The sequence below is a fragment of the Paroedura picta genome, chromosome 13 (assembly GCF_049243985.1).
Source record: "Paroedura picta isolate Pp20150507F chromosome 13, Ppicta_v3.0, whole genome shotgun sequence".
NCBI classification, from domain to species: domain Eukaryota; kingdom Metazoa; phylum Chordata; class Lepidosauria; order Squamata; family Gekkonidae; genus Paroedura; species Paroedura picta.
The window spans coordinates 24808443-24833067 of NC_135381.1; the positions used below are offsets into that span (position 1 = coordinate 24808443).

At 42.6% G+C, this 24625-nt stretch overlaps 1 protein-coding gene across 3 annotated transcripts in view; it reads left to right on the plus strand.

The window, feature by feature from the left end:
* Positions 1-24625, plus strand: part of AFF2 (ALF transcription elongation factor 2) — a 417511-nt gene that overhangs the window by 248968 nt on the left and 143918 nt on the right. For all 3 annotated transcript variants that reach the window (XM_077308979.1, XM_077308981.1, XM_077308980.1), the window contains exons 6-7: positions 3388-3424; positions 7111-7162. In XM_077308979.1, the coding sequence (XP_077165094.1) occupies positions 3388-3424; positions 7111-7162 (89 nt within the window). The remainder of the gene's footprint in view (positions 1-3387; positions 3425-7110; positions 7163-24625) is intronic.

Consider the following 24625-nt stretch of genomic DNA (forward strand, 5'->3'; position numbering starts at 1 on the left):
CTCGCCCCACTCCTAACCACTACACCCAACCGCCAGTCTAACTGCTGCACCACATTGGCGCGTAAGCAATCTGATTTGACATGTGCAAATTATGCATGGCGGCAGCTACCCTGGGTTGCCCTGGATTCCTAGCGGCAGGGCAACATGCCACGCTGCATCCCACGTACAAACAAGGGGAAAAATCCCCTGGCACTCACACTCCACCCCGGACGGACAGCTGGGGGCATGGACAGTGCCAGCATCATGTGTAAATGGGAATCAGCCCTGCTGCCATGCAGGCACTGGCCCAACTTTCACGGCCCATAGAATCATAGAATCATAGAATCATAGAGTTGGAAGGGGCAATACAGGCCATCTAGTCCAACCCCCTGCTCAATGCAGGATCAGCCCAAAGCATCCTATGCATAATCCCTCTGTGTCTTTCTTTCTGAGGGAGACCAAGAATCACTTCAGATTAATATATTAAAAGGAAAAATATTAAATGTGTACTTCTCTTCTTTAGGAAGGAATAGGATTCCCAATAGCTTTTCTTGGACTGGATTGTGTTACTCATTTTTCTTTACAAAACAGTTTTTAGAAGCAGTAATGATTGCTTTGGAGCATGGCTTTTGGAAATGTGGGCACAAGACAGACATTGTTATAGATCTCTTTAAATTAAACGTTCCCACCAGAAGTGTAATAATGCAGTCGAAAAGGAGAACGGTCATTCTGCAATTTATTTTTCCCTTTGACACTCAGAATTAAAGTGCCATGTTTACTGTTACAGCATGATTTGCTTAGCAAGGGATTGACTAGCAGCATGACAGAACATTAGGAACTAATCATGCTCCAGAAGGAGGAACCGCAGAGGTCTTAATCATTTCAGCATCCTATAGTTCTGACACTTTATAGAACAGAATTGAGCCATAGAACTGGGTCGTTTGCTTTTGTTTTTAAAAAGAATCATTTGACTCCCTCATAATCAAATATGTAGGCACTGGTGCATGTTAGCACAGATCACCATTCTCTGTGTGGTGGGTGAGTTATTCACAAGCCTAAAGCTTGTGTTCTTTCACACGTTCACCCCCAGTAAAGCCTATACATACCTAAGCATTCCGTCTGATTCCCATCTCATGAGCCTCTTGTGGCGATGAGCCTCTTGTGGCGCAGAGTGGTAAGGCAGCCGCCTGAAAGCTTTGCTCATGAGGTTGGGAGTTCGATCCCAGCAGCCGGCTCAAGGTTGACTCAGCCTTCCATCCTTCCGAGGTCGGTAAAATGAGTACCCAGCTTGCTGTTGGGGGGTAAACGGTCATGACTGGGGAAGGCACTGGCAAACCACCCCGTATTGAGTCTGCCATGAAAACGCTAGAGGGCGTCACCCCAAGGGTCAGACATGACTCGGTGCTTGCACAGGGGATACCTTTACCTTTACCTTTTACCTAAGCATTCCGTCTGATTCCCATCTCATTTAAGTGTGCTTAGCACATCTGCTGGCCCATGAGAATCAATGTGCTGCAGTGGTTATTTATTTATTTAATTAATTAATTATTATTTATTATTATATTTATATACCGCCCTCCCCGAGGGCTCAGGGCGGTTTACAGAAAACAGGGAAGAATACAGTTAACGCATGGTAACAAGGTAACAGTAACAGCAGTAATATTATAACAATCATAATTTAACAAGATCATCATAACAATAATACCATAAAATAGAGATTGCAAGAGCCTCAGCTCAACTCTTACTGGACCCAGTGGGTAAAACCGATTAGTGTTGGTCGTAAGGGGGATCTTGGGGGCCAACTGGAAGCGGTGGTTTGGTCGACCTCAACCAAATGCCTGGCGGAGGAGCTCCCTTTTGCAGGCCCTGTGGAACTGTTTAGGTTGGCGAACCTGGCAAACCTGGATGCAAATCCCTATTCAGTTCAAGCCTCCCTCTCCCTCCCTCTCTCTCTCTGCCTAACCTACCCCCACAAGAGCCCTGTTTACAGATTACAATGCTCACACAAATATCCTGCCTGTACATGTATACATCTGTTTGTACGAAAGAGCCAACATGCTTTCAACCTACAAATGTAACTGGGGACCAGTACTTGGATTTTTCTGGGGTTTAAATCGCATGTTCAGCTGCATGTGCATTGACTGTGACATCAGAAACATCAAGCATGTGCAATGCACAGACTGTGTTTCCTATCATGCGCACAGAGCTAGAGGATTTATGAGGTTAAAACAAAAGCAAAGACATACATGAATGCTACCATGTGCATTTTGGAGGAAGCATGGAATCAAAATTGTTATTTCTTTAGTACATTTTAATGCCATCTTTCCTCCAGGGAGCAAACATGATTCTCCCAACTCCTCCATTTTACTGCTATCATTACCCTGTGAACTAAGTGAGGCTGAGAGAGAAGACCTTGCCCAAGGTTTCCCAGTGAGCTCCCATAGGAGAGTTGGGATTTAAACTTGGAATCCCCGGGCTTTAGTCCAACTCTCTGCTCTGATCTGGATAGCCCTGGCTAGTCTGATCTCACCAGATCATCTTGGAAGCTAAGCAGAGTTGGCCCTGGCTAGTGCTTGGATGAGAGACTGCCAAAAAATCCCAGGTTTGCTGTGCAGAGACAAGCAATTGCAAATCTCCTTTTCCGCTCTTCCCTTAAAAACCGCATGGAATTGCCATGTGTCAGTTGCAACTTGACTTTACATCCAACCGCCAGTCTAACTGTTGCACCACATTGGCACGTAAGCAATCTGATTTGACATGTGCAAATCATGGTAGAGCAGGAACTGATGCTCGTGGAAAGCACATTCAAACAAGATGCCAGAGCTTTCTTTGTCCTGGCCCCCGGAGGAGATCAGGGCCCTGACGGAGCTAAAACAGTTCCGCAGGGCCTGTAAAAGGGAGCTCTTCCACCAAGCATTCGGTTGAGACTGAGTGACCAACAAGATCTGCAGGGCCCTTGCTCCCCCCCTCTCAGAAATCTATCAATGTGTTCTGCTCCTGGATCTGTTGCACTGTTACCATTGTTACAATGATCAGTTAATAGCATTTATGCTATGGTTATCTATATGTTATGGATGGTTTCTTGTATTTTTTCTACATTTTATGTAAACTGCCCTGAGCCTCCAGGGAGGGCGGTATATAAATATAATAAATAAGATGAGATCGGTGTTGAGTATTTGCATAGCAAATTGCCTTTTTCCATGACATTCATGTGATCTGGACCTAGATATGAACAGGTTTCTTTTTTGTCCAAATGAGTGTATGTTATGATGCTAATGTTGGTGGGAAAGTACAGGCTTCTATGAATTATCTGTCTTTGTTGATGTAGCCCTTGTACTATTAATCAAATAAATAAATATGGATCTTTCTCCTTAAATAATGTTGACATTTTGTTTGTTTTCTTTGCAGGATACACAGAATCTGACCTCAGGATATAATGTACAAAGTAAGTCTTCATTGTCTGTAGCCTAAACCATCAGATACCCCCTCCATTAAGGATAATTCAATAAGGGTTGAAAAATTCATTTCCTTGCTGCTGAAGTAGATAACAGCTATGATTTGTTAGGGTTTTTAATATTATTCTGCATACCATATAATATTCTGTTTAGAGGGACATCATAATATCACTTTCATTGTCTTCTTCTGGAGCCCCACATTGGAACTGTTGCAAGTGCAGGGCGACCACAGAAGTCTTTTCTAGCTTTAGCCCTATAGGGGGTGCTACCATTCCATCACGGTGCGTATGCATGCAATTTCCCACCAGAATGGACATGTGACCTAGACGGAGCACCCCCTCTTCCCTCAGTTCCTTTTTTGCCACCGCGAAGAACAGTCGCTCTCTGGTTAGCTCCTGTTTCTTTGACATGGCTTCAAAGGCAATTTTTAAGAAGTGTTCTAATTGCAGAGTGAAGATCCCGCAAACGGATGATCATGACTTCAGTCTCCTTTGCCTCAGCGAGAATCATAATATTGGCACATGTAAGATCTGCCAACACTTCACCCTGAAGGCCAGGTCAGATCACTCTGCCAGACTGAAGGCAGCGCTTTGGGGGAAAGCCCTGAAGGATCCAAGCCGGCACCCAAGCCTTCCTCTGCTCCCACCCTTACCCCTGGTTGGTTCGTTCCACTAGATCCATTCCTACCATGGTTATAAGTTGGGTGGAGAAACATAAGATGGTTCTGTTGGTTCCGTCTGTACTGTCCCTGGCTCCCGCAACATCGGAGGCCATTACAGTTCCAGCCACTCTGGCTCCATCTTCAAAGCCTCATATCAAGAAGATGAGAAAGACTAAACACAGCTACAATTCGTCTCATTTGGATTATGGAACAGCTGCGATACGATACGATATGAAACGAAAACATTTATTGTATATAGCCAAATGCTATACAAAGCATAATCAAAACAATATGGTAGACATACAAATAAAATAATATTTCTCCAATATTGTGTACATAAAATTGTAAACATGGGCTACTGAGTTGGAATAAGAAAAAAATGGTGTATCAAGGTGGAGATTCCTGTAAAAATGCTTTGGCTTGGAACTTCCTGGCGGCCAGAGCAAAAAGTGCCACTCTATATGAATTATAGGGGTCAACATCTGATAACAGATAGGTGATTTTCTCAGAATCAATAATGGGGTATGAGTTCGGTAATAACTTGACAAGGAATTTGCTCCTGGGTTTGGAGTACAGGGAACAAGCCAAAACATAGTGGGGCAGGTCCTCAACAGATGAATTTCCACATATACACAGGCATTGGACTGTTTGGTATTTGGAGATAACGCCCAGAGAGCATGGCTGATGGCATCATTTCAAACTGCAAAGATGTTAAGGCTATTCTAAGATTATGTGTTGTTATGTTTACTAAATATGATGCTCCAGAGTGGGATTTAAAAAATTATTTTATACCATGGGGTTGATTGTGATAGCAGAATGGAACAGCTGCTCAATCTATGGCTCCGTCTACTTCTACCGTTCTATTCCATGAGCATCCTCCCATTCAGGCTTCCTGTTCAGCTACAATTACTCAACCTCCATTGGTCTGTCTACGGTTCTGTTGATGCAGAAAACTCCATCTCCAGTTCCGTTGGGCCCACTGCAACTATGTTTGGCTCCAATGGTTTGGTACTCAGCCTCACAAGCTTTGTACGATCTGTCCCCCATCTGCATGGGTCAATGGTACTGGCCCTACGAGGGTAGTCCACCTGTGTCCTTTGGTTTTGAGGAATACCACCTCCAAGGCCACGAGATTGAAATGGAAGAAGGCACACTCTTCCAACCTCCACGTTCTATTACCGCTTCAGATCCCTCCCCAGATGCCAACGTCAGGGATTATCACTTTCACTCACCTTAGGGTGAGAATCTGTCGAAGAGATGTCAGAACCTTGGCCATACAAAGGAGATGCTCTAAGGACAAGGTCCTCAGCCACTTATATTCTTCAACCCCCCAGCTCTATCTCCCTTCCAATCCAAGAGGGTTTTGAGGATCTCACCATCCCAATATGGAAGAAGCCAGCTTCGGCCTCCCCCATCCCCAGGAAGCTTGATTCCTTTTATAAGGTAAAGACGGATTCTGCATCCTTCTTCTCCACCCACCCTACATCTACCTCCTCTGTCCTGCGGGATATCCAAATCAAGAAGTGTTCTGATCGGCATGCCACGCCCCTGGATAGGGAAAGCCACAAACTGGATGGACTAGGCTGCAAGGCCTATTCATCTGAAGCCTTGTCTTTCCGCATAGCTAATTATTAGGCCATCAGTGCAGGATATCAGATGTTGCTATAGGAAGGTATCTCCAGATACCTGGATATTCTTCCTACTGAGGACAAAGGCCTAGCCAAGATACTGCAGACTGAAGCCCTGAGGACATCCAAGCAGGCAATTAGTGTAGGTCAACATTCAGCAGAGGTGGCTGCCCAGGCCATGGCCACAATGATTACCCTCTGCCGCTGCGGGGAACTTCTTTACCCCTTGATGCAAGGAGCAAGACCTGCCATTTGAAAAGGACACCCTTTTGCTGCTGCTACAGATGATTTCCTTAACTCAATGAAAAAGAGTCGATCCCTCAGCTCCTTCCCTCCTCCTCCATCCATCCAATACAAACCGACCTTCTACCGCCAACGTTTCCAGGCACCCCAATTCTGTCCTCCTCCTCTCTCACCAGTACAATCAACCATATCCTTCATGTCCTTTTAAGCAGTACCCCTTGAGACATCAACCTCCCTGTTCCAAGGGGCAACAACAGTACCCTCAGAAGGATACCCAACGTCACCATCATATATATTTGAGTAGGACAATGGAATTTAGAAAGTCAAATTCTTTATTTGTATGTTACTGGGGTCCCAATAAGGGTAATAAGGTCTCTCCTAATACGCGGGCTAGGTGGATGGTTTTGGCCATCAGGTTGGCCTATTTGGCTGCAAAGGTTCCTTGCCCCTTAGTGTATGAGCTCCCTCCCTCCGGGCCATGGGTTCATCGGCTGCATTCCACAGAAAGGTTCTGATGGTGGACATCTGCCATGTAGCTACCTGGGCAAGGGAAGATACATTTGCAAAGCATTATGCCATCCACCTCCAAGACAGGAGGGATTTGGAATTTGGCAGAGTAGTGTTATGGTCCTTATTCTCCTAAGGGCTCATCCCGCCATCCTCAGGTATTAGCTCATGAAGGTCCCAGTGTGGGGCTGCACAACAAGACAGACAATGAAAAGAGGGTTTCACTTACCTGTAACCGTTGTTCATTGAGGTCTTGTGTGCAGACACACAGTCTCTCCCTCTGTCCCCGTTATGAGCCTTTGTCTTGGGGTCTTGGCTGTGAAGTTCCAGCCTAGGCTTGCGGTGGCGGCTTGGAACTGAGGAAAGAGGGGGCACTCCGTCTAGGTCACATGTGCGTTCCGGCGGGAAACCGCACCCATGCGGACCATGACGGAATGGTAGCACCTCCTATAGGGCTAAAGCTAGAAAAGATTTGCATGGCCGGCCTTGCGCTTATGCAGCCTCAATATGTGTCTGCGCACAAGAACTCAATGAACAATGGTTACAGGTAAGTGAAACCCTGTTTACAATTAGATGGAGTAGCACTTAACAGCAAAATCCAGTGGCAGTTATTTCAAAGTGATGCTTTTCTTTGCAGAATGGAGTGAACCAGCTGGCAAAATTGCAACCAAATCAGTGCCACAGAAATCGTAAGTCATCTTTCTTCCAGTGTGCAACTTTCTGATTATGTTAAGATCTTGGGTTATAGTTCCAAAAATATGTACTCGGAGAGATAAATATTCTTATGGTCCAAAATATATATTTCAAAAGAGGTTGCCCACCATGTCTTCATTCTTTGTTGGCTATGTCCAATTGACATCTCTTGGATGCAAGTAATTTCACTCCGTCTACATTGTGTATGGTTGTAAAACAGAGTAGGCTGCTTGTTGTTTCTCTGTATGAGTCACTTCTCTGGACTTCCCTCCTCCCAGTCAGTTGGCAGATAGGAGAAGAGTTTTATTGGGCTACCATTTCCCTCAGCTCTGGAGAATAGGCAGATTCAAGCTCTTAATGGTTGAGAAAGTGAAGTTACACTCCTTTTGGGAGAAGTTAACTAGAGCTGGAGAATTCCATTACAAAGGCTAAGAGTATTGTGTCTAGATCACGGGAGGTGATTCTACTGCTGTACTCTGTTCTGGTTCGGTGCTGGGAGGTCTAGTAATATAAGCAGCGCTGACCCGCCCCGATCCAACTGGTGACAGAGGTCGTCCATCAGGACGACTAGCACTGTCTCTACCCCATGGCCAGGCCAGAAACCTGACTGAGAAGAGTCTAGGACTGAGTATGCTGTTAGACTTGTCTTGGCAGTAGTATATGCGAAAAGGATCTAGGAGTCTTAGTAGACCATACATGGAACATGAGTCACAGTGTGACTCGGTGGCTAAAAAGGCAAATGGAATTTTGGGCAGTATCAAATAGAGTATTGTGTCCAGATCATGGGAGGTGATGGTACCGCTTTACTCTGCTCTGGTTTAGCCTCACTTGGAATGCCGTGTTCAGTTTTGGGCACCCCAGTTGAAGAGGGATGTTGACAAACTGGAGCGTGTCCAGAGGAAGGCAACAAAGATGGTGAAGGGTTTGGAGACCAAGACGTATGAAGAAAGATTGGGGGAGCTTGGTCTGTTTAGCCTAGAAAGGAGACTACTAGGGGGATCTGATAACCATCTTCAAGTATTTAAAAGGGTACCATATGGATGATGGAGCAGAATTGTTCTCTCTTGCCCCAGAGGGACAGACCAGAATGAATGGGATGAAATTAATTCAAAAGAAATTCCATCTAAACATCCGGAAGAAGTTCTTGACAGAGCGGTTACTTAGTGGAATAGGCTTCCTCGGGAGGTGGTGGGTTCTCCATCTTTGGAAATTTTTAAACAGAGGCTAGGTAGCCATCTGACAGAGAGGCTGATTCTGTGAAAGCAAAGGGGTGGCAGGTTACAGTAGATGAGCGATTGGGATGTGAGTGTCCTGCATAGTGCAGGGGGTTGGACTAGATGACCCATGAGGTCCCTTCCAACTCTATTATTCTATGATTCTATCATAATGGAGCAATTCTTCCACCTCCTCCTTCCTGCTACAGAAGCTGTAGAGGCATTTTCCCCTGCTGGGACTGCCTGCAGGGCAACATTCTTCTTTCCTCTCTCACAGTTGTCTATTAGGTTCTATTTAGCAAGAGAAACTTAAACCACATTGTATTTGAGAATGCTTCAGTGTGTCAGCAGGGGAAAACAGAAGCCCAGACTTACCATGTCAATCATCTCTTGCTTCTGGCAATAGAATGTTTAGTGACTCTGGGTACAGGCAGGTAGGCACAGGCTATCTTCATTAATGCCTTTTGATAGGAGTGCAATAAAACAGCTCCCGTTGTTTTATTTTTCTATAACAGCACTGATTTTCTGGCATTGGCTGCGGTTTTTGTGGGGGGGGGGGGGGAGGTTGGCGTGGAGGGAATCTGAGGATTGTTCAGCCAGCAGGGAATCATGTGACACTTCTCATTGTCTGCCTTTATGGAGATGATGTCAACCTGTCAAGGGGGCACAGAAAGTTGCCGTGTAGGCGTACCAAAGTTATGCCAACATATCAATGTATATTCCTGCAATAGAGTAAATTGCAGAATTATCCTGACAGTATAATTCTGAAGATGTTTTTTCCCCTTTAAGTGCATTAGTGCTGATTTCCAGTTTCTCATCCTTGTTGTATTGGCCAGAAAATCCTCTTTAGATGCCATACCTCCCAGGTGGAAATCAAACCAAGAGAGTTTGAATTCTCCCAATACAATGTACACATTTTTCAATATTTATTTGAGCATCAATATATCACCATTGTTCACATGTTACAGTGAATGTATGTATATATCTGTTTGAGAGATAGAGCCAACATGCCTCCAATTACAAATGAAAAATGTGGACCGTACCTGGATAAATGTGTGCTTTCGATCATACATTCATTTATAAGTGTCAAATGTAACATGAAGATTACGCAAAGCAATTGTCAAGAAAAATCATGGACACGGTACATTAATTGTGCAAGTGTCTGCTGCAATTTGTGAACAAAACTACTGTATGTATACATTGTGAACACAATCTGCAGAATGTATGTACACAATACAAGAGATCTGCAGAATGTGTGTACACAATACAAATGCTACAAATAAAAGCATGAGCAAAATGTAGAGAGGAAAACCGACAAAAACACATCATGCTGCAAAGGAAAGGCATCTGGGACCATTGGCTCATCCTTAAATGTGTTTTTTTTTAATACCGTTTTTTGGATGTACTGATTGGCAGCTTGTAACCAAGGCACATCAGTCCTGGTGCATAGTTATATGCTGCCTTGGGTGAGGAGTGGTGGTGTTTCTGAGCTCAGTGGTATACAGTGCATTTAATGGGACCTAAGCTCTCTGTAGGAAGTCTAATATAAAACCCAAAGACATGGAGAATACATTTTATAAGCCAGCCTCTCTCCGTTCTGCTGCTTGATCTAAGGTTCCAGCGCTATCAATCAAAATCCTGTGAGGAATGAGCAGCCATTTTATTAAAGGTGATGGATTTTACACATGACGGATCAAAGCTGCAATATAAAGTTACTTTTATTTTTAGTTTCCAAATGAAGATCAGCTAAGCCATAGTCGTTGCTTTTCTATTTTCTCAACAAATACACAGTTGAGGCACCATCTGTGAAGAGGCTCTGAATGTGTGTGTGTTTCTGTATATTTATTTATTTATTACATTTGTATACCGCCCTCCCCGAAGGCTCAGGGCAGTTTACATCAAACAGAGATAATTGTACAAATAACTCAGTATATAATAACACAATAGTAACTATAACATTATGAACAATAGAACATTGGGGAGAACAGTAACTCAAGCGGGCTTCCCTGGGGCCAGGGATCACCCAGAAGTTGGAGCTGGTGGAGCGTAAGGTTCTTTGAGGGTTGTAGGCAGAGAGGCAATCCCTTAGGTACACTGGGCCCAGATTGCGGCTTGATGTGTTCTCTCCTAGCACTACCCTCTGTCTGCGATCCTGGAGGAAGGGGATCAGCCACTGAAGGGCAGTCCCTCTGATCCTGGCATCGGCAACGCGGTGAGCAAGAAGTTCATGGTCAATTGTGTTGAACGCTGCTGGGAGGTCTAGTAGTATAAGAAGCGCTGACCCGCCCCAATCCAACTGGTGACAGAGGTCGTCCATCACGACGACTAACACTGTCTCTACCCCATGGCCAGGCCAGAAACCTGACTGAGAAGGGTCTAGGACCGAGTATGCTGTTAGTTGGTCCGCAACAGCCTTTTCAAGCATCTTTCCCAGAAACGCTAAGTGCGAGACAGGGCAGAAGTTGGACGGTTGTTGTGGGTCTAGAGATGTTTTTTTGAGTAGCGGGCCAATCACTGCCTCTTTTAGTCCCCCTGGGAATTCTCCTGTTGAAAGGGAGAGGTTGATTATCTCCCTAAGGGGGGCCACTACTCTTATATCAGATGTTTTTAGTAGCCATGATGGCCATGGGTCTAGAGGGCAAGTGGTTGCTTTCGCTGTCTTTAGCAACTTGTCCACTTCGGTCAGCATGAGTCATCTGATCATATTGTGTGCTTCCATCCACTCAGATTGAATGGCTTGCTTGGGAAGGCTGCTGAAATCCAATCTGCATGTGGGGTTTTCCACTTGTAGTCAATGGAATTTGACATCATACCTGAGCTTTAGAAGGCATATCCCCTTTGTATAATAATGTCTTGTCAGAAGCTTATGTCTTTCCCATTATTCATTATAATAATGCTGTGACCTTCCTTTTTTAAAAGAAAGAAAGCTCAGAGTACTATTGTGAGGATGCTAGTACTCTCCCATCAAGACATTGACTTAGTTCACATCCTTTTAGTTTCAAAGATGCTGTAACATTAGATGCTCTCATATCATTCTCTAAGCCCATTCAAAACAATGGAACTTGAAAGTACTTTGCCTTAAGCATTCCAAATACTACAAATGCTACTATTTAAGTTACCATTCCACTACTAATGCCACTCTGCTGTTTATGACACTACTTCTGTTCACTACTACTCTCCTAGTTGAACTTCTATAGCCACACTACAATTGTTGTTATGCTGCTACTACCACGCTTCTACTGCTTTTAGCACTCTACTATGACCACTGACATTACTACTACCACTACCAAATAATAAAAAAGCAGTATGTTCCAGCCAAAGTGAAGCACCTTTTATTTGAAACATCAGGAATTAAGCACATGCTCATCTTTTTCCCATTTAATTAATCAGAACTTTACCTGGACCATCCCTAATATCTAAGTGTCATTGTTAATACTGACACACAAGCCCACGTGACAACATCCAGTCTCTTGAGTGTAGGACTGCTGTGATTTGTCATTTTAAACAATCCTGTCTCCAACTCTGCTTGGTTGTGCTTCTCATTTATAAAATTTGGTCCTCCCAGGTTACAGTATTATCTGTCATGCTCTTGCCTATGTACATGAGCTGCCTGTCTTGCAGTATATTTATACCACTCTTTTCAAACATGATTCACTCATGGGATATTCTCCTGGTCATTCTATGTGACTCTGCCTTGAATTAGAAGAGGTGAGCTCAAGGATAACCAAGAGGATAACCAGGGATAGCCAACAGCTTTGCACTCTGGCATTTTGCAGTTGTTATGGAGAGCACATTAACCCTCAAAACAGTTTGCTTTTTCTTCAGTTTGGTTGTAAAGGCTTGGCCCAGGGCCCCTTGGAAGCTCTCCAAGACCTTTTAAACTAAATACATCTTGCACTGCCTGTTGTACTGCTGAGCACTCTTAAGGATTTCCCTTAAAAGCCCGGCTGGGATGAAAGAATGGATGTTAGAAGTCATAATGTCATCCTTTCCTTGCCATCAAATAGCCTCTTAACGCATTATTAAAAGGTTCCGCTCATAAGCTTAAGGATGCTACTAAACAACATCTACTGCTGCAAACAACAATATGTTGAAACAGAGAAACATAAAAATGATGCCTTGGTTTCTATGATGCTTTGGGGAGCTGTCAGGACAAGGTCAGGTCTGTGAGCAGCTGTACCCAAATCCAAGCCTGAAGTATGTTTTCACCAACCCAGGAGCCGAATTGCTGGAGGTGAGGGATGGAACTGCACCCCAGGCAAAAGGCTGTTAAATTGACTGAGCAAAGAAAAGGTCCAAGTTTTTAGGCTATATTCTACATCCACCCAATCCAGTCCCTTTATATTACCTACAATGGCAAGGATCATTTTCATACACAGACTTTCTTTTCTACCCAAAGCAGGCAGAAGCACACACAGTGCTGGGTAGCTCAAACAGGGCCTGCACAAACAGTTCTAGGTAACGCACAATATTATTCTTCAAGCCTTGTCAGCCTAACATTTATCTGAGTTACAGAGTCATTGGTATAATGTGGTACAGCCCTTCCTTAAATAGGTATCATGGGGGGGGGGGTTTCAAAGCCACTCTATGCCTAAAGCTATCATGTCAGGAAAGAAAGTTGGCATCTGTCTTCCAGGCACGTCTGCTATTTTTCAGTGGGCAGGATGCATTTTAAATACAATTTCCTGCCTGCCATGTAAGGCAGTAAAAGCTAAACCACATCTACCGGTTGTGTAAATCAGCATAATCAATGTCAAAAGAATGGACATCCTTCACCCAAAAAGGAGGCATTTTTGAGCGGTTGATAGATACAGATTCTTGAGGAGCCAAGTATGCAGTGATTTTGACTGATGGTAGAAAGTGGAATCAAATCATGGCCAATCAAATTCAAAGCCAGGGACAAAGGTGGATTGCCCTAGTTTGCCTCTGCATAGCAACTCTAGACTACCTAAGTGGTTTTCCATCCAAGTATTAACCAGGACCAATCCTGCTTAGCTTCTCTCATCTGATACGGTTAGGCTAGCCCAGCATTTTTCAAGAATGGACAGAGCTTCAGAGATGACATCTGCAAGTTCATTTAGTACTCCTGGATGCAATTCATCTGGCCCAGAAGACTTTGTTTCATTTAAATAAACTGGGTGTTTGTGGACTTCCCCCACAGTGATACTTGGCCTCTATTTCCATCCCCCCTGTTGTGTTAAGTTTCCACCACATTAAGCACTGCATCGCTCACAAGAGAAGACTGAGGATAAATAGGAGTGAAGGAGTTCATCCTCTCTTCATCATCTGTTAAAATTTCACTTTCTTATCCTCACAGTGGTCCTACCACGTCCCTACTCTTTTTCTTGCTTGAAATATAACTAAAGAAGCCTTTTTTGCTATATTTAGCACTTCTTAGTAGCCTAAGCTCATACTGAGCTTTAGCTTTTCTAACATTCTCCCTACAATTATTGTTATTTGTTTATACTCATCCTTGGTAATAAGACCTTCCTTTCATTTCCTAAATTTATTCCTCAAATTGTTTGACAACTGCTTATGGAGCCACCTTGGCTTCTTTAGGCTCCTTCCATCTTCTCAAGGGAATAGTTTGTGATTGAGACTTCAGTATTTCACTTTTAAGAAACTCCCAGCTCTCTTACTCCCATGTCTTTCTGACCACTGGACTCTACCCAACATACCTTTAAATCTGTTAAAATCTGCTATCCTGACGTCCAGTTTATACGTCCGTCTACATAAAGGTTTTCTCTTTCCCACAATTGAAAATTCCAAAATCACATGGTCACTACTACCAAGTGTGCCCACCACTTCCACCTCATCCACCAGTTCTTCCTTATTGACAAAAATCAAGTCTAAAGTAGCAGAACCCATGGTTCCCTTCTCTACTTTCTGGGAAATGAAGCTGGAGTTTGTATTTTTAGCAGAGTTGGTCTTCCCACAGATATCCGGATAATTGAAGTCACCCATGACCACTGTTTCCCTCCTCTTTGAGAATTGTGTAATTTGGCCAGGGGTATCTCATCCAAGGCCTCTGATTGGCTTGGTGGTCTATAGCAGACCCCCACAATAATACCATTCTTCTTTTCTTCTCCTTTTATATTTACCAAAATACACTCAACTGAACTTTCATGTTCAGGCATCTGTATTTCTTCACAAGTATAAAGATTCTTATCATATATTGCTATACCTCCCCTCTTCTTTACTTTTCTGTCCCTTTTGAATAGATTGTACCCCTCAATTCTAGCATTCCAATTGTCTTATCCCACCATGTTTCTGTGATTCCTATTAGGTCATAGTTCCCTTCCTCTACTAGGACTACGAGTTCCTCCCGCTTGTTTCCCATACTCTGTGCATTAGTGTGGAGACATCGTAATCCATCCTTTGTGTGCCCCATGGTTTTGGCTTTTGAACTTCCTTGCAAATTAGTAGTTCCCTGCTTCTAGGCCATTCCCTGAAGCTTTGCAATCTTCCCATCTTCAGTTCTTGCCATCACACCAGGTTCTGAATTTACATCTCGCTCCCCCTTTGGATTTAGTTTAAAGCCCTCTTCACCAGGTTTGCAAGGGTTCTCCCCAAAATACTTTTTCCATCCCTTGTGAGATGCACACCATCTTCTGATAGTAGCCCCTCATATTGACATTGTTGACCATGATCCAGAAATCCAAACCTTTCCCGATGACACCAGTGACATAGCCAGTCACTTACTTGCGTGATTTCTCTCTGCCTTCCTAAGCCACGACCACTTACAAGAAGGACTGATGAAAACACAACTTATGCTCCCAGGTCTTTTACCTTTTCCCGCGGATCCACAAAGTCTTTCTTAATACGTTCCATGCTGTGCTGAGGAGTATTATTTGTTCCTGCATGGATGAGAAGGAAGGGGTGATGATCTGTTGGCTTGATAAGCCTGTCCAGCCATTCCGTGACATCCTTGATGTGTGCACCAGGTAGGCAGCAGACCTCTCGAGACAACCTCTGGTCTATACGCTTCAGCCTCTATGCCTCTCAGCAGGGAATCCCCAATTACCAGTCCCCATTTCTTTCTACCCTTGGGAGAAATCCTAGAACTCTCACCTGTGGGGGCCTGTGAAGTGTTTCTTGGGCTTTGTGGGGTCTGTGGGGGAGAAGTCCTGGAACTCTTACCTGTGGGGGCCTGTGACTTGTTTCTTGGTCTTCGGAGGGGCTTGCTCTTCGTGGGGAATTGCTAATGCTCCTGTGTTCGTGAATCAACATCTTCAGGCAGATCCTCAAAACGATTGCTTAGCATCAATGGGACGGAGCTTCTCCTTATTCTTCTACTCCTATGTATAACAGTCTTCCATTTACTACCCTCCTGTGTTTGGTGCTCCTGTGTTTGTTTTGATAACTTTCCCTCCTCCTGCACTTGCTCTCTCAAGAGTGCTTTTCCTCTAATCCCCATACCACCTCCTCCAGCAGAGCCACTAATTTACACTTTCTGAATATGTAAAAGCCATCCCCCTGTGGTAAGAAGACAATCATGTTGCAGACAGAACATTTCACTACCTCAGCTCCTTCAGTCATCATGCCACTTTGATCCATCCAAAATACTTGTCAAATAGTCCTGTACTTCACTGAATCCTTCAGCTTGATCCTCCAGCTCTTGCCCTTTGGCTCCTTACAGAATCTTCTAGCTTGATCCAGAACCCAAGGGTCCTTTGGTTTTTGTTAAGGCAGGATATAAGGGAAAGGCTAAGGAGCTCTTAAAGGCTCCAGGGATTCCTGGTTGTGAACCCCTGGGCTAGCCTAAAGCACTCAGAGACTAGGGCAGAGATTTTGACTACTATGCATCTGTTTGTGTTGTCTGTCTACCTACCTACCTATCTCTATAGGACAGTTTTATCTTGCCCTCCCTTCCTGGGAGTTTGGGGTAGCCTACTGTTCTCTTATATCCTATATTTTCCTCACATATTACTCTCTCCTTATATCTGTACTCTTATGATCTCTGTTCCATTGTATGAGGAAGTGTGCATGCACACGAAAGCTCAAACCTTGAATAAATAAACCTTGAATAATCACATTTTTGTTCTGCTACTTCAGACCAACACGGCTACCCACCTGAATCTTACATATAGCCTGTAAAGTAAGTTGGGTTGAGAGAGTGTGATTGTTCCAGGGTTGCCCTGGCAAGCTGCCACGGCAGAGTAAAAACATTTCCCTCCACTTGTGTCAGTAGTTTCCTTCCTCCAGCATCACTACCTGACAGCTACGTCAACACTAACAAAGCCCAAATCAGAAGGGTGTCTTTAAAGAGCTACAAAATGAGCAAAGGACCATTATTGAGCTTGTTTTTATGGCACAGGGTCTCTCATTAGAAAGCGGGAGTTTTCAATGATAATTGCCACTAGACTCCTAAGCCCAAGGATTCTACTTGATGGAGGTCTTTGAAAATAGAAATGCAGGTTTTGATATCTCTGTACTCTCAAAGAGTGTTTCATCTTATCTGTTTGGAACTTCTCTGCCATGTCAAAAGGAAGCCACCTGGGAGCAGACAAAACAAAATTTGGCAACTTCGCTGTGCTATGAATTAAAGGTAATTCATTCTTTGAAATGAATCAGCAGGAGCGCTTTATGAAGAGCAATCAGGAGTCAAGAGGGTTTTTGCTGCGAGCTTTTCATATTCGGTAATGTGACAACAATCAATATTGCTGTTTAGAACATTCAAGTCAAAATGTGGTTGTGTAATCTGGAAGCTTACAAGGAATATTAAACGCTGAGATTTAGCTGGCATGTGAGTTCCCTTTTCAACTACCCAAGCATCATGCTTTTTTGCAAATGCTTTACATTTGTATGTGATGCAAAATGCATATAAACTTTCCCATGAGGTCCCTTCCAACTCTATTATTCTATGACTCTAGGTTTCAAAAAAGATGAGCATTCAGAAAGGCAGCAGGAACTACAAAGAACATCTCAGTTCCTTGGCAAGCATTCTGTTGGCAAAGAAAATGTTCATAGCAAACATTCAGTGCAAGCATCACAATAAACAATTTATATTATATTTAATACAGTCAAATAATTAAGATTGGTGTATCCCTGCCATTCTTCAAAATAATTTCCAAATGAGCCTTTTAATTTGTTTTCATTATTCAAATAGCTCACATGCATTTTAACCTTTATGACACAATAAAATATCTGCTAGCCCAGTCTGACAAATGGGCTGTTTGAGATGTATTTATAAATTACTTTAAAAGATTCCATGACAAGAAGAATTTAATTTTGTTATATTTTCATAATCAAGTGCTGAATAATTTACACGAGCATCTCAGGCCTAATTGATGCTTTAAAGAACAGATGGCCCTGCTGGGAAAACAAAGATATAGAAACGGATCTTATAGGACTGACAAAGACCAAATCCGTAAATTCCTGTGATCATTTGCTTGCCATTGTGAATGCTAGGATGGCCAGGCTGTTATCGGAGGCAGAGCAAGGGAAAGACACGAAGTCACGTGCCACATCAACATCACTTCTGCATAAAAGTCCACATGTTATGTCAGTACATCAACCAGTTCACTGAGCATTGATGGAATCCTGAACTGAGGCAAGCATGGTGTGCTAGTCTTCTCAGACAAGTGAATTAGGAAGCCAATGAGTGCATCTTGACCCATTTCAGTTCATGATGATTTTGTATCCACTATTCTTTTGACAAGATGTAAAACCTGACCTTGCCCAGGAGAATGGCATCTGCCCTGAGAGCTTCAGCCAGCATCAATTGTGGCCCTTCCAACACTGCTCACAAATAAATAAATAAATAAATAAATAAATAAATAAATAAATAAATAAATAAATAAATAAATAAAGAGAGCTTTTAGGTGAATGGTAAAGTTTTTGTTGCTTTGACAGGTTGTTTTGTCTATTCTGCATATTGGGATTATTATTTTGATTTTGATTCTATATACTGCATAGCCCATTGGACTTAATCTATTTTGGGAGAGGCAATTTATTAAGATTTTGACAAATATATTCATGTTCAAATAGTGTCGCCTAGCGTCTGCAAGCTATCTGATAAGGCTTTTTTTTTTTCTCGGCCTACAAACCAGGAACAGAAAGTCACTCAAGTCATTGATGAAAGATAACAATGGAGTCATTGTTTTTTTCCATTATTAAGTGTATAGCATGAAAAGCTGAGATATCCACTGGACTCCCAAGTTGTGCTGCAGATGCTGAAGGTCTTCATTTGGCTACACCTGAACTCTCTTTGTAAACTGATGCCATGTCTGACTTCTGTAGTATTTCCAGAAGACTAGTCTACCAACTTCATTCTGTTTAAGAGAAATATCTCTCCAAGGAGGGAGATAGGCAGAGAGAAAATATGAGCTAGGGTTTCCTACGTTTGATTTAGTGTTGATTTTAATAGTACCAGACCAAATGTAAGGTTTATATATATCATATAGTTTAGAATCTTGGCAGCTCCCCTGTGGATTCTTTGGAGGTTATTTTGTATGTGTATGTGTGTGTCTTTATTCTAATACTGAAGAGCAACCAAAATTGATGACCTGTTTTGACCTTTAGTACTAGATTAAAATTCCAAGTGGCTACCATGGCAACTATGCCTTGAAAATTAGATCCTGACAGAAATGCCAAAAAGAAACTTAAAACTGCAACGGCTACTCTGAAAAAAAGATTGCTTACAATTGTCAAAGACAGGTCCTTAATTGAAATAATCTGCTTTCCCCTTTTTTTTACTTAAAGAGAGCAAGAAGTAGAAGAACAAAAGATTGTATCTTAGAAAGGTTTGTTTTAAAGTGAATAAACCTGCTGTGGTTCAAGAGAAAGAGCTCTCTGCAGCATGAAAATCAAATTATCCTCCATCCAATTTATGTATTCAATGAGGATGAGATGAGGTGGCAATGAGCCAAGCTGAGGCAGTGAAGATGGATTCCAGCTTAACATTTGTAGTAGTCTGATTGGTGGGTCTTCAGCAGATGGATCATTGCCTAGAACCAGGTTGTCTCCAGATCTGGGGCTTTCTTAGCCAGTGGGCAAGAGGGGCTGCCACCCCAGGCTCCTTGCTAGGAGGAGACCCATAGTTCTACCATCCTCTCAAAGGAGGAAGGAAAAGAAAAACAGACTCCTACTGCCCCTCATATCTGCTCAGTCTGGCAGTATCAGTGAGGGCCACCCCTTCCCTGCTCCAACCAGGGCAGAGGCAGTGGTAGGATGACAGAGATTCAGGACTTTTTCCAGGGCTTCAGAATCACTAAGACTGCCACTGCTCCAAATCTTAAGTGGGTCACCCATCCAGTGCCACAAAATATACTTGGGTGGGAGAGAGGAAGAAGAAAGCAAGGAGGACAGATTTCAGTAAATCCAGCAGACAGATAGGCAAGCCCCAAAGAGCAGTGAAACCAGACATGGAACCAAAATGCAATTTAGACTTATTTTTTTTATGAAACAGCAGCCTCTCTCCCCCACGCTGCATGAAAAGCTGCTCTGAAAATTAGCAGGAAGGCATTCAAAATTGATCTTAGGATATGGGAGGGAGATACGGCATGGCTAATACTAGCCCTAAGAGCACAGCGAGATCTGTGACATCTGTGACTCCCTCTCTCAATATAGTTTATTTCATTTAAAGGCATATACAGGAGGAGGTGATTTGGGTCAAGGGCTATGGGTCTTGTAGGAAGAAAAAAAAGGAAAGTTTATCCATTCCATATTACTGATCCAGTGCAAGTATCCTGGTGGTTGCTTTTAAATATAGTTAAAATGTTGAGAGATACCAAGATTCTCCAAACCACTGGGAGGTTCATAACGAGATGCCAGAAGTAGAACCTGGGATCTTCTGCATGCCAAGTATGTGCTCCGCCATTGAGCCATGGCCCCTCCCCTGCCAGCTCTTAAGGACTTCATATATACACTGTGGCCTTTATAACTTGGTTCCACCTATACTGTTAGACAAATAAATAAATGAAAGTCATGATATACACTTAAGCTTGGACAAATCACCAGCCTGTTTTAAGAGGAGACAGGTCGCTGTCAGGTGTCATCTGTTGAAATTATTATGATGTCATTAGCTGGAGGAGGTGTTGTTTGTGTCATTTAAAGAGACAGAGGCAGTTTGTAAAATGAACAAGAGAGAAAGCACCAGAAAAGTAAGTAATGATAAAGGAAAATATCTCTACTATGTATAAACACATTGATTTTCCTTACATGTATGAAAGATGTTCACACTTGCCATTATAGCCTTAACATTTCTCAGGACCTGTATTAGCCTCAGTCATGGTGCAACATGAGCAAAAGTGCCTTTGTGAGTATTCTATCCATACATATGTTCAGATTGGAAACATACAGAAAAGCTTTGCCAGCATCTGCTACCTAGTTCCTTAACTGCTGATATGGCTGGTTAGACTCTCTTAAATTATCTGGGAGCATCACACCAGCTCTCTCTACCTTTCAGCATGCCTATTTCCATTGCATATAGTGCCAGCCTGGCATTCTAATTCGCGGACAGATGAGAACCTTGGGAAGGGTAGTAACAGCAAAGTATAGGGCTGGCAGGCACTATATGCAATTTGTGTCAGGGACATTATTGGATGATCAGGATGTAGGCAGGTGATCATTGTTGGCCTTCACTTGAAAGTCCAGCGGAAGAGCTCCATTTTGCTGGCCCCATGGAATTGTTCAAGTTCTGGCAAAGCCTTGATTTCATTAAGGAGCTTTCCCACCAGCTTAGGGCCATGGATGAAACAGCTCTGGCTCTAGTCGATGCTAGGTTTACTTCCTTGGGGCCAGGAATCATCAGATTGTTGGAATGGGTAGAGCATGTTGCTCTTTTGGGAGTATAGGCAAACAGATAGTCCTTGAAGTATGCCGAACCCTGACCATGTATGGCCACGAAGGTGAATACCAGCACCTTAAACATGATCCAATATTCGATTTATATTCAATTTGGTAGCCAGTACAGCTGCTAAAGGATCATGGTAATGTGGGCCCTCTAAGAGGTTTGGGTGAGGACACATAGCAATGTTAATGTATTAACTATAACCTGAAAGGGTGGTCAGTTCATGATTCAGTTGAGGAAAGGGGGGGGGGTCTGTGGGGCCCAGCAGATGGTTGTTGGTTCAATCAACCTTTGTTGAACTGGTGGACCCCTATTCTGGCAAAGGTATTTTCTTCAACTGACCTTACTGGCCAAATCCCGGAATTGTGGTTAAATTCCATCATTCTGCCAATTTAGAAAAAAGGGGAAGTTGACCAGCCTGGGAATTACTGCCCCATTAGTTTACTTTCTATAATTGGTAAACTCTATAGTAAACATCTGTCCATGAAATTATCTAATTGGGTATTTAGTAAGAACATTATAGCAAGAACATTTGCCTGAGCAAATTGGCTTTAAAAAAGGTTGTTCAACACCAGACCATTGCACTTTTCTGTCTTTCCTATGTGATCAGTATATAGAGCCACCAAGAGGCAAATTATTTGTAGCATTCATAGATTTGAAGATGGCGTTTGATGCTATCCTTAGATCATCTCTATGGAGCTAACTTGCCAATCTCAATATTGACCCTCACCTCCTATTTTTGCTAAAGAGTTTGCACTCCAATAACTCTTGTCAAATAAAATTTTCCCATCAGGGTAATCTAACAAACAAAATACCTATAAAGATCAGCAGGGCTGTATTTTGGCACCTCAGTTATTTAACCTACACAATCTCCCTGCATACCTTGAGGAGGTGAAAGGTCATCTGCCTATGTTAGGGTCAAGACCTACCCCCTACTTCTGTGTGCCGATGACAGTGTTATTATCCAGACCAAGAATTGGTCTTAAGCGTTATCTCAACAAATTTACTGAGTACTGTCTGGAAAATAATCTAAAAAATTAACTTTGAAAAGACCAAAATAATGTTTCCCCCCCCCCCCCAAAAAAGGCATTATTAATATTCTTGGGGAATTGGTGGAAACAACACTGAACAGGTCTATCACTTCAAATACCTAGGTATAAATTTTAACAACAAATGGCTAATGCACAAGTGGAAAGTTAGGAGTGGTACGAAAGGTCTGTTGGCTCTGTTAACAAAATTTTATTTTCAAAAGGGCAATCATGACATCAATGCAGTGCTGAAGATGGCCAAAATGGTCCCACAGCTGCTTTACAGGATACCAATCTGGATCGAAGCATTTAATCACGACCTAGAAGCGCTTCATGTGTCCTTTCTCAGATCATTATTTCAAGTCCCTAGGAATGTGGCTAATTGCTGAACTAGGCCAACAGTGTCTTGAAACCAGAGCCTGGTCTTTTACCCTTAGGTACTGCATCAGTTTTCATTTTAGGGCTCAGTCAATTAACCTTTTGGCTGCCCTGTTAAGCAATCCCCACAATTCCAATTGCTCTCATAGACTTTATGATAAGCTCCTCTCATTGGGCTGAGACTTACACTCTTTGATGGATCTTGAGGAGAAAAGTATATACAAGTTCATAGTAAGGAGACTCGAGGACATTGAATATCAATCCTTGCTGTCATTTACATCTCCATCTTGCTCTCCCCGTGTATGGAATATTATCCCGTTATAGAAAGTTATCTCCCCCTACCATACCATTATTTAAGCTTACTCCAACAGGAAAGCTTTCATGCTTCCTCGGCTGAACTCTTTCCCTTCTAACGTTCTCTTAGGGAGGTTTAACCATATTAATTTAGCTGAGAGATTATGTTTTCATGGTTGTACGGTCCCTGATCTTCTTCCTCATATTATTTTGTATTGCCCCAAGTTCTCTTTGTACCGCTATGTGATATCTGACATTCTGTCCTTCTTTCAATTCCATTGTGATGAAACTGTAATAGTTAATAAATTACTTGATAGCAAGGATCCTGTTCAAATCGCTCGTATTGCAGCATTGTTTGGCAAGGTTTTTAGAATTAATTCCTTGTTTTTAACAAAACTGAGTAACTGCTTGATTTTTAATTTTATTACTTTGTAGTGCTCATTGTGCCAATAAAGGCTTCTATATCTATCTCTATCTTAGTTGAACAATGTTCTGTTGAAATATCCTAGTTGATACGTTATGTGTTATGTTATGATTGTTATGATGTTCCATGTAATTATCCCATGACGTTTTATGTATACCGCCGTGAGCCGTATGGAAGGGTGGTATAAAAATCTAAATAAATAAATTGTTCTTTTGCTGTCCATATAAATAGATTTCCCTCTCCCTAACTAGAGGCAACCATGGAAAGCAGGCAGACTCTAGGGAGGAACTTCTCTTTAACACTCTGCTGTCACTCACTCATGACACACCAGAAGCTGCCTTATTGATAGACTCTTGATTATCAAGGTCAGTAATGTCTGTGGTATCTGGCACCTTCTGTATACCAAGCAGACATGCTAACCACTGACCCTTCCTTAGGGCTGATAGTTAATTGGCAGCACCTTAGGGTGGCTTAGGGAGAGGCAAAGTGGAGTCACCACCATGGATGGATCATCTCCTGACCTGTTGCAAGAGGAAACACCCTTGCCAGGAAACAGGAATGGCAGAAGCATGTGTATAATATGTTGAAGAAGAAGAAGAGTTGGTTCTTATATGCCACTTTTCCCTACCTGAAGGAGGCTCGAAGCGGCTTACAGTTGCCTTTCCATATTATGGCTTCTTCAAAAAAGCCATGGAGAGGAGATTATTTATCGTTCACTTCAGGTGCAAATTAATTAAGGGTCTAGATCTTCAAAACCAACAACAAAAAGCAAAACTTAAAACAGTTGCCAGAAATATAAATGGAAATGAAACCGATGGACTGACTGAAAACCAACTTCCTGTTTTAATAAGAAATAAAATTGGTTAATTATGTTTCTATGAAAGTCACAATTCCCCTCCCTTCCCATTTAATTCTGTAATGTTTGCCTACAAGCTGTGGGAGTTGATGCCTTTGAGCAGTTCTGTGTCAAGGATGAAGCTAAATAAACATTCAAATAAGGTTTCTTTATAAAAAACCAAGAACAGACTCTCTGAAGACACACTACTGTGGCATGGGCTGTTTATCAAAATATATAAGCGTATAGCTGTAACAGTGACTTTGTAAACACATTATAGAGCAAACTATGAAAGATAAACCACCAAGGTACCATTTCCTAACTCCATAAGCACCAAGTTAAGAGACTAGCATCATAAAGGCGATCTGAACTGTTAAAAAATATTTGTTTTTGTCTGAGCTTATTGTGCTTTATGCCCAGTGGACTAATCCCTTTTTATCCTTGGAAATGGAGGCATTTAACGAAGAATTCACAGCTCACTAAAAAAAGGTCT